A 14,900-nucleotide genomic window follows, 5' to 3' on the forward strand; every position below is an offset into this window, starting at 1 on the left:
AAAGAAGTCAAAACATCAAGCATTGTTTCACAAATCAGCACATTGACTTAAAGTCAGTCTGACACAGCTTATATGAGACAAAAATAAAGATTTCCCGTTCCATTAAAAAGATATTTAAAGAAACTAAAAAATATACGAAAACTTAAGAGAAAGGAAATCTTCATCTAAAACATGCATTGCTCTTATGAAGAAACGATTCAAAATTCAAACTGAGTTGCAATATAACTAAAGGCCAGAGATTGTGAAAGATTTGGACACAGCATTCATTTATTATATACGGTCCACAAGTATTTAGTCGTTGTACAGTTCTCGCAAGGACAAACAAAATGTCTTCACCTGTAAGGATGTAATGTGAGATATATTCAACACAACTGTCAAAGTGCTTTTGTTTCTTACAACTCTTCATTTAAATCCAGCAGATGGTCAAAATATGAAAGGAAGAAGGGAAAATAGGAAGGATGGATCGACTGCCTCAAAATGACAATGTAACATTAGCCACAAAGTAGTGCGTCATCCTTATGGTGGTTATACTGCCATTAGACACTGTTTATTACACAACATACCTCAACATTTACTGTGTGATGCTCATGCTGTTGAATAAAAAGTCAAAACGACAGCTTTAGATGTACACAGAAATGTTTCAATCTGAGGCACCACTTTAAGGCTGCTGTAGTTTACGGACATTAATGTGTGAACTTAATTTTAGACCTGAGAATCTATATTATGCTCCCACAGAAAGAAATAAAAAATGATGTGCATCTTCACAAAAAAGTCAGTCCCTGGGCTTTGAAAATGTGTACTCAGCACAACAGTAACGGTCTAAAAGCAAATCTTCCATGTGCAATTGAAACTGTGATTACTGGTAAGAGAGCATGGTGAAGAGTATATAGTCACTGTGTTGAAATGAGACAGTCCATGACATTTATTTATCTGTAGAGATAGTCAGCTTGGATGTTGGCAGCGATCTCAGCCTCCCACTTGTCTCCATTGTTGAGGAGTTTCTCCTTGTTATAAAGCAGTTCCTCATGAGTCTCTGTGGAGAACTCAAAGTTGGGACCCTAAGAAAAAGACAGACAGGAAAAGGTGGACATTAACTCCAGGAAATCTGGTCATATAGAATGTATTCATCCTAATGGAGATTTTAATTTGACCCTTTTAAACACCTGTTTATTTTGTACATTAGACTTCTCATGCTGCGCAATATCGCAATTATTCTCCAAACAATTTAATGCACATTATATAATATGTGACAATGGACCACAAAACCAGTCTTAAGTAGCACGGGTATATTTGTAGCAATAGCCTACAATACATTGTATGGGTCAAAATTATCGATTTTTCTTTTATGCCAAAAATCATTAGGATATTAAGTAAAGATCATGTTTCATGAAGACATTTTGTAAATTTCCTACCGTAAATATATCAAAACTTAATTTTTGATGTAATATGCATTGCTAAGAACTTCATTTGGACAACTTTAAAGGCAATTTTCTCAACATTTAGATTTTTTTGCACCCTCAGATTCCAGATTTTCAAATAGTTGTATCTCAGCCAAATACTGTCCTATCATAAACCATACATCAATGGAAAGCTTTATTCAGCTTTCAGATCTCAATTGACCCTTATGATTGGTTTTGTGGTCCTGGGTCACATATATATGCATTAGCATTTAAAAATTAGGGGTCAGCAAGATTTCATTAAAGAAATGAATGCTATTATTCAGCAATGAAGCATAGATTTAATTAAAAATGACAGTAAAGACATTTATAATGTTACAAAAGATTTCCATTTAAAAAATGCTGTTATTTTAAACTTTCTGTTCATCAATGAATCTCGAAAAAAAAGTGCTAATTTTTTCAAAATTAAACAGCATTATAACTATTTTTTTATATAAGATAATAAAGTTGATAATAATAACCATCAAAATCACAAAATCAGTATATTAGAATGATTACTGTAATGACTGCTAAAAATTCACATTATATTTAAAAATATAAAACGGTAATTTTTTAAATTGTAATAATGAAGAATAATATTTCACAAGATTACGGTTTTATTGAATTTTGATCAAATATTGCAGCCTTGGCGAACATAAAAGTCTTCTTTCAAAAACATAAAAAGAAAATCTTACTGACCCCACATTGTAGTGTATATTGTATTTGTTTTCTCTCACTATATTCTTTATATTGTATTGTGCTGTATTAGCTTTTTCCTCAATTTCCACAGTTCCACTAGAAGCCAGTTTGAACGCATTAAACAACCTGTTAAAAGACATGATGAGTAGTTGAAACGTGTGCTACGAGATGCTCACCTCTACAATAGCATCCACAGGGCAGGCCTCCTGGCAAAAGCCACAATAGATGCATTTGGTCATGTCTATGTCATAACGCGTTGTTCTCCTGCTGCCGTCGGCACGAGGTTCTGCCTCAATTGTGATCGCCTGAGAGAGAGAAAAATATGGGGGTCATTTTGCACATTTATATTTCTCTTCTAATTCACATGTGCAAATAATTAAACCTGCATGCAATTACTGCTTGTCACTAAGCCCCGTTCAAACAAAGAATGATAACTATAAAGATAAAGATATTAGCATCCACGCCAGCGGACGATATTGTCTGTTTATTATAAGCGCACGCTCGTCTGCCGCTTTAAATTCTCGAGCTCGTTATAGCAAGATTGATTCTGATTGGGTGTCAATGTTTGTATTGTTCATCAGCTGTGTAACGTAGCTTAGCCACAGGCTGATTTTCTCAAGGACTTTCAATGACTATACTGCTATTATTCATATTTGCGTTTCTAATATTGTATTAATTATATCGGTTCCACAAAATGCGGTGCATGTTCACTCAAAAGATAGATAGCGAATGCAGGCAGTTTAAAAACCAGTTCGCACTCACCGGACACTCGCTATTTGGCCTTCTCAACCAGAACAGCGGACGATTGAGGAAATGCACATGCAGAACACCGGAAGTGAGTGTTTTTATTTTTATTTTATTTTTTTATTTTTTTTACAAAATATAAGACAGAACACATCCGTAAAAAGATTGAGAAAAAAATAAATAAATATAAAATACATAAATAAAAGAAACATACAAAAATAAAACCACCTTTATTATAAACACGTTTCTTTAGGATATAAAATAGCGAACACTGTGGTTCAGAATATAAAATAATTGCAATAATAATAATAATAATAATCAATGCAAAATTCCGTAGAGATTTGGCTTTACGAAAGAGCAATTTACAAAGAAAGAAAAATAAATTATTAAATTAGCAGAGAGAGAGAGAGAGAGAGATTCTGGAAACGTCTGAAGCTCAGTGACCACCAATCATATCATTATAAAGCCCTGCAATACCAAGAGATGAGCAAAGAAAGCAAGCCCCTCCCTCAGCTGATCCAGAGCTTCAGTCCTGATGCTTCACTAACATCTACTGCTGCTCTGAATCACAACATCAGAATCAGTCAGATTACTGCGCAAATCAAACAGAACTACATCACTCACTGGCAAACCCAAACACAACAGCAGAGTAAAGTGCAATGCTATCTGGCCCTAAAGAGAGAGTACAGTACGGCAGAGTATCTGTACACAGTGTCAGATAAGAAAGTGAGAAGCACGTTGACCAGATACAGACTCAGCGGACACAAGCTGATGATAGAGACGGGCAGACACAGAAAAACATGGCTGCCACCGGAGCAGAGACTGTGTTCACACTGTGATCTGAATCAGAGGGAAACAGAACTGCACTTCCTAACAGAATGCTCCAAGAGAGAGAGAGAGAGAGAGGTAGTAGTGGAGGTAGGTACGTTCCCAATGATAGTTCACCAAACATTGTTATTAAATACATAAATAAATAAAAGACCAAAGGCTTACAATGAATGATTTTTTAAAATTGATTTTATTCTCAAAAGATCCTTTACTTAAACATAAGTTTTATTTTGTTTCTAATAGCCTATAATTTTCACAATTGTTAAACACTGTAGGTTTAACAGCTGTTTAACAGCTGGATAAAGCTTAATAAACACTGTGTATTTACGTAATCAAAGTAATAATTTTCTAATCTTCTGACATGCCATAGTTTTGAAAATAGTTTCGGACTTGAGTGAGATATGAGTTGATAAAATAAGATATGCACCTGTTTAAATTGCTAAAATGACATTTCAGAGGGATTCTTTTTCTTATACTAATATGCTATGAAGCCATTAGTGCTGTCCTGTCACTGTGAAGAAAGCTGAATAAGTGTTTGATGGTTAAAGCTTAATGAAGCAGGACAAGTTTAATTACAGAAAGCTGTGACGTATGTCTCCACGTAATCACTGTGTTCAGTGCTCTCTGCATCGCATATCCACAAAACAACCGAGTGTGAAGCTTTCTTTTTTCTAATTGTTGGGATTATCTGTAGGTCTCTGCTTCAGTGACAAAGTAAGTCGATCACCTTTACACTAAATTCTCTGTCATGTTCTCTGTAATGAAGATAAATCTGTGCGGTCGAAGTGCTGTTTCATAGACTGACCAGCTCGAGTCAGAGTGAAGGTTGATGGATCATTTTTTGAATTTCAATGCTAAATTGATTCCTGATTTATAGAAGCTATGAAATGTGAGAATTAATTCATTGGAATAATATTCTGATTCATTTCAGTGAACACTTCAGATAATATAACAGAATCAGAGGAGAACTTTTGGTCCAGAACTGAGAAGTCTGTACTCGTTCCCATTCTCACCACTGAGATGGTACTGGGTGTTTTGGGAAATGGATTGGTTTTGATTGTCAAAGTTGTGGTAAGAATGATATATAATTTTATAAAATAATATATAATTTTATTTAAAAAAGAAAACAAATGAAAAAAGATTTTTTTAGGGATGCAATCAGTTTTAAAATATAATGCCTCATGCCTTTGTTTTTTTGCTCTCTCACAGTGTAAAGACCATTTTCAGTGCCTTTACTGGCTGCCACTTTTCAGTCTCACGCTCTCAGATTTCCTCTGCTCCATCCTCATGATCTGTGGCTCTCTCGTAGCCTTGCTGAGTGAAGGGCAGATTTCACCGTGGTGCGAGGTGGTGAGCCTGCTAAAGTTCACCTTCATCACCTCTTCCATTGGAAGCATAGGTATGGCTATGACAAGGAACAATTGACCTCTGTGGGATATCTCTAATACTGCTTTCATTGTAATTAGCAATAAAGAACAATAAATAAACACCCTATTGTACACCTGAATGGTTGCAGGAGGGGGCATTGGACACTGTGAGGAAAGAAGAAGAATCATGTACTCTGTCGTAGCTTTCATTTGAATATTTATTGAAAAAGCAATGTTCAGAAATGCAGACAATTTGACGTTTTAATATTTCTTAAAAGCAATGTTATAATTAGTTATAAAATGTTATGGTTTAAAATAGTTTTTTTTTAAAGTTAATATTCATCATATGATTAAACAAGTCTTTAAATTTGAGTTTCAATGTTCTACAATCAACAAAAAAGTTTTGTCCAAATAATAAAAAAATTTCTGCGTTGTTCTCAGCTTATATTTAATTACTAGTAAATATAACATTTAAAAAAAAGGTTTTAATATTGTTTTTATTATTATTTGGTTATTTAAAAATTCTTAATATTATTTAAGAAAGTCTTTAAACTTTAGTTTCAAAGATTTTTAATTTTTTTAAATTAGGATTATTTAGAAAAGTTATTCTAAAAACGGAAAATTAACTTCTCATTTGTGCCTTAAATATAATCAATAAATGATCAAAAACAGCTATCAATAGAAGAGGTATGTCACAATAATACCAATCTTTTCTTCTTTGCTTGTTTACTAGTTTCATTATTAGAAGTAATAAAATGTTTATTATTGTTTATTATTATTTGGTTATGTAAAAAGTGTTAAATTCTTAATATGATTAAAGTAAGTCTTTGAACTTGAGTTTCGAATATGTTTTAAGAAAGTTCAAAAGAACATCATTTATTTGAAATCAAAAATTTTTGTAACATTATATTTTTTTAAATTAGGATTATTTAGAAAAGTTATTCTAAAAACGGAAAATTAACTTCTCATTTGTGCCTTAAATATAATCAATAAATGATCAAAAACAGCTATCAATAGAAGAGGTATGTCACAATAATACCAATCTTTTCTTCTTTGCTTGTTTACTAGTTTCATTATTAGAAGTAATAAAATGTTTATTATTGTTTATTATTATTTGGTTATGTAAAAAGTGTTAAATTCTTAATATGATTAAAGTAAGTCTTTGAACTTGAGTTTCGAATATGTTTTTAAATATATTTTTTTAGAAAGTTCAAAAGAACATCATTTATTTGAAATCAAAATTTTTTGTAACATTATAAATGTCTTTATCTTTACTGTCACTTTTGGTCAATTGAATGTGCCTTGCTGAATAAAATAAGTATATATATATACAGTATATATATATATATGTATATATATGTATTAAGGTGAATTAGAAAAGGTTATTCTAAGAATGAAACTCCTCATTTGTGCCTTAAGAATGTATCTATAAAAAGAGTTATATCACAATAATACCATTCTTTTCTTCTTTGTCCTCAGCAATTCTCTGTGTTCAGAGATATATGGGAATTCCTTCCAAAGGCAAAAAGCTGTCTGTTGTCATGGCGGTGGCATGTGTAGCATCATGGTGCACTGGAGCTATATTTGGAGCAGTACCAGTAGTCTATGACTGGATAAAGTGAGTGAAGATGCTTAGAAATGCTCAAAATGTAGGCATCAACATGACATCTCACTATATTCTGCATGCCATTTTCAGGTATGATCCAGCAGAAATGCTGTGTGCAGTTTTCTGGGAAAGCAGTTACTCTGACATGCTGGTTTACATCCTCTGTGCCTTCTCCATCTCCATCTTCATCCCATTTCTCCTCATACTCTTCTGCTCCATTCTGACTTGTGCTGGCTATGGGAAAGACAGTTCCAGGTTTGTAGAGTTGGAAGTAGTGAACACAGAATGCTGAAAGATTTCATATGGATTTTTAAAGGAATAGTTCATTCAAAAATGAAAATTTGCTAAAAATGTACTCAACCTCGGTCCATTCAAGAATTTGTTTCATCATTAAAATATGGATACATTTATCATTACATCACTTGCTCACCAATGGGTCCTCTGCAGTGAATGGGTTACAGAAACTTTGTGCATTTTTAGATTTTCAAAAAAACCTCAATCTGACTGGTTTTTAAGCCTTTTGAACTACAGGCACACCGAAAGTGTCCTCATAAATCACCTTCAGTTGTAATACCTCTGACATACCTATGTGTCCTAATAAACCACATAAACAAGCACACACACACACACACACACAGTATATTGCTTTGATAATTCTGTATTCTAATAGATGAAATCCAAGTATTTCACATATTTGACAGTTTTCCTTAAAAATCAATTAATTAGTTATTTTTTGAACAAAACTGATGTTTTGAAAAGCATCAAATTAGTTTGATTTTACAAATCTTTGATCACATTAATCGTTAGAATTTGTACATGTCAGTGACATAATAATACTGTTGAAGACAAGACTAAATTAGGGTTCGTACATGTTATGTCCATTGCCTTATTATTCAGCTGAATAAATGTATGTGCATTTATGAACAGCGTTTGTGTGCATTTTCACTAAGGCGGGTGAGAAAACAAAAGCTGTAATGAAACTGCAGAATGTCGCAAACTTTGGACCAGAAATGTCCAGTAAGGTTTTGAAACACCCAGTACTCTGCAAGAGAATGATCCAGAAGCTTGAGAACCACGAAACCAGCGCAGGACAGCAGGGCCAAGCAGAGGTAGCGCATGGACGCAGCGTCTCCGAGGCTCTTCTGCGCTCGGACGCCTTTGAACACAGCGAAGGCGATGTGGCAACCCAGGGCTACTTCAAACCCTCGGTCGTGAAAGAGCGCCAGTCCATAGCTGAGAATAGAGCACGATTCCACCATCAAGGCGTAACGGGACGACCAGCCTTTGTCAACGACATGATACCACACCAGCACCCACGAGAAAATAGGTAAAGTGAACCACTGGTCCAAAACAGAGGGCGCGCGCCGCAAGGTGGCCAAACGGACCCACTGCACCGGTCCATAGGCCACTGCCATTAGCGCAAACACGTCTTTGGTGTAGACGGCTGCACAGGTGTCTCTATTGTCTGACATCGGTTGCAAGATCCAGTAGATACCTAATAATATGTATCCCAAGTTTATCAGACAGTTAAACGGCATGGCCAAGAAAGCAGGAAGGTTGTCGACTTTCTTTTCCGCATAGTGATCATAAGTGACATCCACCAAAACGTTGTCGAAAATGTGAGTGTTTGCAAGCGCAATGCAAAGCAGGAAGGGTATGAGAACGTGGACGAGCGGTGACATTGCCATTTTCTAATAAAAAAGAGACAGTCCAGTTCAAAAGGACAGTAGCAAAACAAAGTACAAAACACTGGTTGGCTTCCGTATTCTAGATCACGTGACGACCACTGTAGCCTTTCATTGGTTGCGACAGTGAGCTGGGAATTCTGGACAACCATTCGGCTCATACTAGTTTTGTATAATGCGGTATGTATAAAGGCTATCGGTGTGCAGTGAGCATATTTCCTGTATATGGAATAGCCCAGGGTTGCAAAACTCAGTTCCTGTAAAGCACCTAAAGCACCCAATCCTTTAGGCTTACTGTAAAACTACAAAAGGTCCTACTACAATCAAGTCTTTCAGGTTTACTGGAAAACTACATGGCATGTGTGTTATAGCAGGGTTGAAACTGGAATATACATTTGGAATCAACATTTGTAACCATGGACCACAAAACCAGTCATAATGGTCAATTTTTTTTACTGAATAAATAAGCTTTCCATTGATGTATGGTTTGTTATGATAGGACAATATTTGGCCGAGATACAACTATTTGAAAATCTAAAACAAATCTAAATATTTGAGAAAATCGTCTTTAAAGTTATCCAACTGAAGTTCTTAGCAATGCATATTACTAATCAATTAAAGTTTTGATATATTAAATAATTAAGTTTTGATATATTTACGGTAGGAAATTTACAAAATATCTTCATGGAACATGATCTTTACTTAATATCCTAATGATTTTTGATATAAAAAGTCAATAATTTTGACCCATACAATGTATTGTTGGCTATTGCTACAAATATACCTGTGCAACTTATGACTGGTTTTGTGGTCCAGGGTCACATTTGCCAAAATATGCAACAAGCCATGTAAATCAAATTACATTAAAAAAAATGTTTTTACTCCAAAATATTTTAATGGGGTTGATATGGAAAAATAGCATAGTGTTAAGACACATTCACATTGTGTTTAAACTGTGGGCAGGCATTATTGAGTTAATATTTGACAGTTTCCCTGACTCTATGTATTACGATCAGCTGCATATTTTAATATCAACACTTTATTGCAAAGCTATTTAATGTAGATTTAATATTTAATGCAGTATACATTCAAGAACTTATATTAATTTCATAGGCTGAAAGAAGGTGGAACGTGAGATCAAATTTAGAAAACAGGTTTGGGCAGTACAGAAATGCTAGACTATAAAAGGAAGAAGGCAGTGACTGAGAGACGAAGGCACAAGGTGCTTCACACAGGTTGCACAACTGCTTTGTGTGTGCTATTGATTGGTTTGAAGAAAAGAGACCATAAGGTTTAATACACTTCAGAATGATGAAGCGATGCTGGATATGACATGAAGGGTGAATGTAAAGGACCTGAAAAGGATGAATGAAATGAGAGACTATGGAGGAACAAACAGCAAAGGTATGAAAAATAGATGCTAGATATAATAGATAAGATTCCTTTGCAAAAACGCATGTAAGTTTTTAAAGAGCACAAAAAGATCAAATATGATAAGATTTGTATGATATATAATATATAAGAGTAAATGGGATGTCACAAGTATTGTAAACAAAATACAAAGTAGTACTACTAGTACTAAAACACTCTTAAAAATAAAGGTTTGTTTGGCATCAATGGAACCTTTAACACTCATGGAATCTTTCCGTTGCACAAAAAGTTCGTTATAGTGGAAAATGTTTCCTTAGATTATTAAAATGTTAATAAAAAAGGTATGTTTATAAGAACTGTTCAGTTCAAAGTTCAAAGTGCTTAAAACGGTGAATAATGCCATAAACTAATATTCTAAGAACATAATATGGCTCTTTTCATGCAGAGCGATGTGAGGAATGGTCTGCGGAATGATATTCCACGACTGCACTCAATGCTGGCAAAACTTAATCTAAAACACAAACATCCCAAAACAGACAATGTTAAATTACACCCAGATACAAACTGTAAAAGCGTGTTTTACCATTCTCTAAAACATGAAGAAGGAATAAAAAATGAAGACGACAGGAAAGATAGCACAGTCAGATCTGATGATGATGATGAGGAGCAACCAACTAGGAGTTCTGAAAAAGAAGATGGAAATAAAGCTGTTGAAGAGGTCAAAGAGCTTCCAGATGCATTTCCTAAATGGGAGAGGAAGAGTTTACTCCCTGCCTCTTTGTCCATAGAAACCCAGGTGGCAAAATTAAGTTGTCAGCCAAGAGAAAGTGAGTCTTTGGAGGACAAAAAGAGCAAAGAGATGGAAGAGCATGTGGCTGGAGCTGCATTATTGCCTAACAATCAATCTCAAGAAACATCTGGACACACATCTTACCTCTCTGTGTCCTCAGATAAAGTGGGCTCTGCCCAGGTGGGGTTGAAGCATGAACCACTAGATGAAGCTTGTGGTGGTCCTTCAAAACCAGTCAGTATGGATACGAGCAGGGTTCTATCCCATCAAACAGCTGTGAATGTTACAGGCAAGACAACAAGGTCCGCTTCAGATCCAGTAACCTGCAAGCCTAAGGAAGAGAGACCCCTCTCAGCTCCAAGTATTTCAAACCTACGGGAATATGAAAAGTATGAAGATTTTGCAAATGCAATGCCAGCCAAAAGCTTCAGCAAAGCTGCTAAGATTTTGGGACAGGAGTATTCAGGCATGAGCATCGGAAATGTGGAACACGACAACTCGCTCACCAAAACGCAAAAGAAAGGTGTGAAAAACAAAATGAAGAATCTTACTCAAAAACTGATGGAAAAGCTTAAAGATAAACATGATTGTGTGAACACTGGCAGCAAGAGCACACAAGACAGCCTGGAAGAAGAAGCACAAAACGTATGTATACTTCCTCATACTTCTAATGTAGAATTACTTCTAATCTCTTACACTAAGAATGAACATAAATCAATGTTGTGACTTATAATTAACTTTTTTAGTTCATATTTAACTATTGCACTTTTCATTGGGTTGCTTTTCAAACCTAAATCACAATGAATCACCTTGCAGCTGAATTCCATGGAGGTGGAAGCCGAGGCTCAAGAGATTCCACCACCACTTCCACCAAAAATGGGGAAATATGTTTTCTTAGACAGGTGGGACATGCTCAACACAACCATCAGTGTTGTTTTAGTATTATTTATATACTGTTATGGTATTTGTTAATAATTTGAATTAACTTTTTTGTTTAATTTTAGTTTATGTTTTAGTCATTTTGTGCTCTTGTCATTTTTCTTTAAAATATTTATGGAATTTTACAGTCCTGTTCCACATGTACGTACTGTGTACTTACAATAGTGATAGCAATAGCTGGGTAATAACTAGGTACTAACCCAGAACCTAGACCTAACCTTAACCTTATATACAGTACTTTCTTAGGTAAGTACATTGTAAGTACATGTAAGCACAAATACTGTAAAATAAAGTGCAACCAAAATATTTGTAAATAGCTTTAGTTTATTTCAGTTTTAGTTTTAGCAATTTTATTGCTTTTTTATTTCAATTGATTTTTTGCTTTTTTGTTTTATTTCATATTCATTTAAATGAACTAAAATGATTTTGAATAGTTTTAGGTTTAGTTAATGAAAACAACACTGCAAACAACAACATTTTCAGAAACATTTTATGGAGAGAAATACTTTTAGTTGGACAATTATGCATTTCAGATGATAAACAGCCAAATTATATACTATATAGACACTTATCTTTGGCATATGCATAATATATTTTATCCTTTTTCCATTTTAAACTTTGCGTTTACAAAATTTACAACACTTCCTTGATTGTAGCATCGCCCAGTCAACCTATTCATAAACCACAGCACTTATTTCTGGTTCTGTGACATTCCTTTTATCTGAAGTGACAGGACAAAGCAAACACAAACATGCACGTTGTAACAGAGATCTGGGTTACACTTTATTTTAAGGTGCACTTGTTACAGTGTAATTATACATTTAAGTACTGAGTAATATTAATTAACCACATGCACTTACTATATGGTTAGGGTTAGGATTAGGGTTTTGACTTGCATATAATTATGCATAATTTATTGTTATTATAATAGTATGTAACGTGAAACAAGGGATCCTTTTTCCATTTTAAACTTTGCTTTACAAAATTTACAACACTTCCTTGATTGTAGCATCGCCCAGTCAACCTATTCATAAATCACAGCACTTATTTCTGGTTCTGTGACATTCCTTTTATCTGAAGTGACAGGACAAAGCAAACACAAACATGCACGTTGTAACAGAGATCTGGGTTACACTTTATTTTAAGGTGTACTTGTTACAGTGTAATTATACATTTAAGTACTGAGTAATATTAATTAACCACATGCACTTACTATATGGTTAGGGTTAGGATTAGGGTTTTGACTTGCATATAATTATGCATAATTTATTGTTATTATAATAGTATGTAACGTGAAACAAGGACACCTTAAAATAAAGTGTTACCGAGATATGTTTCTCTTTAATTGTTGCTCTTTAATGCGGCATGTTAGTCCACATAAAATGAGACTCCTAAATAAGGAAAACCTGTTAAAGTGAACGGCAATGATCTGTTAAAGGATTAACGGGGGAAATATGTAGCCTATGGTAATATCTCGGGTTGCACACCAAGTGCATTGATAATTAAAATCACTTTGAGGGAACAACAAAGGTTTGCATTTACAAATTCTACAATTAGGGATGAAAATACCTACAGTTTGCCCTAGTTAAAACCATTCAAATAAAACCATCAAACCTGTGTTTCAAATTCAGTTGACTTATTAAATTAATCTAACATTTCTTGTCTTTCTGAGCAGAAGATTTACCCTAAAAGACTTCAAACTCAATCTTGAACCGATCAACTTAATGGAAGAAATATTCACAGGCAGCGAATGGCTCAGTTACTTGCCCATCAAAGAAAGTCCAGCTGAGAAAGACACTAGTGATCAGTCAATGACAAATGATGTTCTCCAACCAGAAAAGGACATTCAGCTTGAAGTTCCTCTTCCAACATCAGAACAGAACCAGTCTGAGGACATAAAGAAACCAGAGGAGGACCAGTCTGAGGACATAAAGACACCAGAGGAGGACCAGTCTGAGGACATAAAGACACCAGAGGAGGACCAGTCAGAGGACATAAAGGACAATCAAGACAGTGCTAGTAGACCTCAAGAGGACAATGTAGCAAAAGTGAACAGTGGCTTGGATGTAAAACAAGTGGAATGGGATGCAAACATATTTTCTATACCTAAGGCACTGCTAACAAACAATGCAATACAACAAAGAGCTTGTGAGTCAAACAAATCAGATGACACCTATGACTGTGTGGACATGTATATTATTCCCAAAAATGACTTTCCATTAATGAAAAGAAAGGCATCAGATGCTCCGCTGGACTTTTCAGCAGTCAAGGTGGGGAACACTTTTGTACATTTTCTGTACTGGAATTTTATGTTAATATACGAGAGACAATTTTTTTTGTTTTGTTTTATTTTAACTTAAGTGGAATAAATGACAAAACATTTTTATCTCTCTTAGTCATTTGAATTGCTGAACAACTCTGCCCTCAAGAGTCGAATTCGTCTTAGCAAAAAGAGACAGCACCGACCACCTAAAAAGCACAAAAAAGGTAAGAAAAAGCTGAGGAGGGTTGGAATGAATTTACTGAATGAGAGCAATGAGCATGACATTTATTTCACTCGTTTTCTCTTCCAGTAAAAACAGAAACATTGAGCGCCATATTCTACAAGATTCCCCCGGTAATCCTGAATGAATCTCCTGTCAGCGCATCTCCACCACGTCACAGCATTCCCTTTTCCACGTCTCCTCCTCTGCATGTACCATCACGTCCATACCACTCCTGACCATACCAGATCTATCATCTGCATTTGTCAGGTCAGTAAAGTCACAGCAGCAGTCATTAGTCTATGAAACCCCAAAGCAAAGCACAAACAGAGAAAGACCGTATTGCATCAAATCTATTTCATTGTTCATGTGATCATTGTATTAATAGTGTGCCTTGTTTTATACTTCCTCGGCAGATTAAAAGATACCTCGACTGTAAAGACTGGAAATGTACTGGTGTACAAAAGATGGGAGACATTACAGTGGATAATCCATTTGCCAGAAGAACTAATCTTTTTCACATAATTTTATTAATAATTTAAAAAAAGTAATTAATGTAATGATTTGCCATGTCAATTTACAGGTTTTTACTACTGAAGTTAATAATACACCTGTTCATTCACCACTGCTGATTAACTGTAAAGTACAGTCTTTTCCCAGTCCTTATTATTATGCAATTATGCAAAATATCTATAGATAATATATATGTAATATCATGTGTGTGCCTTTTGCTGTCTTTAGAATCCACTAATGAATTGTAAATCACCAACATGTATTAAAATGTATTCACTAAACATTTTATCTTACCACTAAGAGTTCTCCCAAATAGCAGTAAAAGTTTTTAGCTAAGAGTTTTCTCTTAAAACCTATTCACAAAGCTGCCGAGACAAACTTTTACTAAGGAATAGAGAGAAGTCTTAAGCTAAGAGTAAGGGCGGGGTTGGCCTCTTTG

General features: G+C 34.8%; 4 protein-coding genes across 4 annotated transcripts; 2 read left to right on the forward strand and 2 right to left on the reverse strand.

Moving 5' to 3' along the window:
- Window positions 1–689: 689 nt before the first annotated feature.
- ndufs8a (NADH:ubiquinone oxidoreductase core subunit S8a) lies at window positions 690–2,449 on the reverse strand (the record flags this gene model as incomplete). Its single annotated transcript, XM_016234015.1, has 2 exons — window positions 690–1,058; window positions 2,312–2,449. Coding segments are annotated over 2 exons (270 nt in total), but the record flags the coding sequence as incomplete, so codon positions are not given.
- A 2,031-nt stretch (window positions 2,450–4,480) lies between these two features.
- Window positions 4,481–6,972, forward strand: LOC107552182 (C-C chemokine receptor type 8-like; the record flags this gene model as incomplete). The annotated part of the gene is made up of 5 exons (XM_016234027.1): window positions 4,481–4,532; window positions 4,639–4,778; window positions 4,917–5,106; window positions 6,554–6,692; window positions 6,771–6,972. Coding segments are annotated over 5 exons (723 nt in total), but the record flags the coding sequence as incomplete, so codon positions are not given.
- A 214-nt stretch (window positions 6,973–7,186) lies between these two features.
- Window positions 7,187–8,437, reverse strand: tmem187 (transmembrane protein 187). Its single transcript, XM_016234585.1, has one exon. The coding sequence runs from the start codon at window positions 8,366–8,368 to the stop codon at window positions 7,598–7,600; it is 771 nt and encodes a 256-aa protein (XP_016090071.1). The 5' UTR covers window positions 8,369–8,437; the 3' UTR covers window positions 7,187–7,597.
- Window positions 8,438–10,355: 1,918 nt separating this feature from the next.
- On the forward strand, window positions 10,356–14,443 carry LOC107552190 (uncharacterized; the record flags this gene model as incomplete). The annotated part of the gene is made up of 7 exons (XM_016234038.1): window positions 10,356–11,171; window positions 11,358–11,428; window positions 13,141–13,335; window positions 13,435–13,735; window positions 13,862–13,952; window positions 14,039–14,218; window positions 14,365–14,443. Coding segments are annotated over 6 exons (1,623 nt in total), but the record flags the coding sequence as incomplete, so codon positions are not given.
- Between the last annotated feature and the right edge of the window lie 457 nt (window positions 14,444–14,900).

This window comes from Sinocyclocheilus grahami, unplaced genomic scaffold (genome assembly GCF_001515645.1).
Source record: "Sinocyclocheilus grahami isolate Dianchi unplaced genomic scaffold, SAMN03320097.WGS_v1.1 scaffold17.1, whole genome shotgun sequence".
Taxonomy (NCBI): domain Eukaryota; kingdom Metazoa; phylum Chordata; class Actinopteri; order Cypriniformes; family Cyprinidae; genus Sinocyclocheilus; species Sinocyclocheilus grahami.

What these genes read in the sequence shown, in the direction of transcription:
- tmem187 (XM_016234585.1), bottom strand. Translation starts at nt 8,368, where the DNA reads ATGGCAATGTCACCGCTCGTCCACGTTCTCATACCCTTCCTGCTTTGC.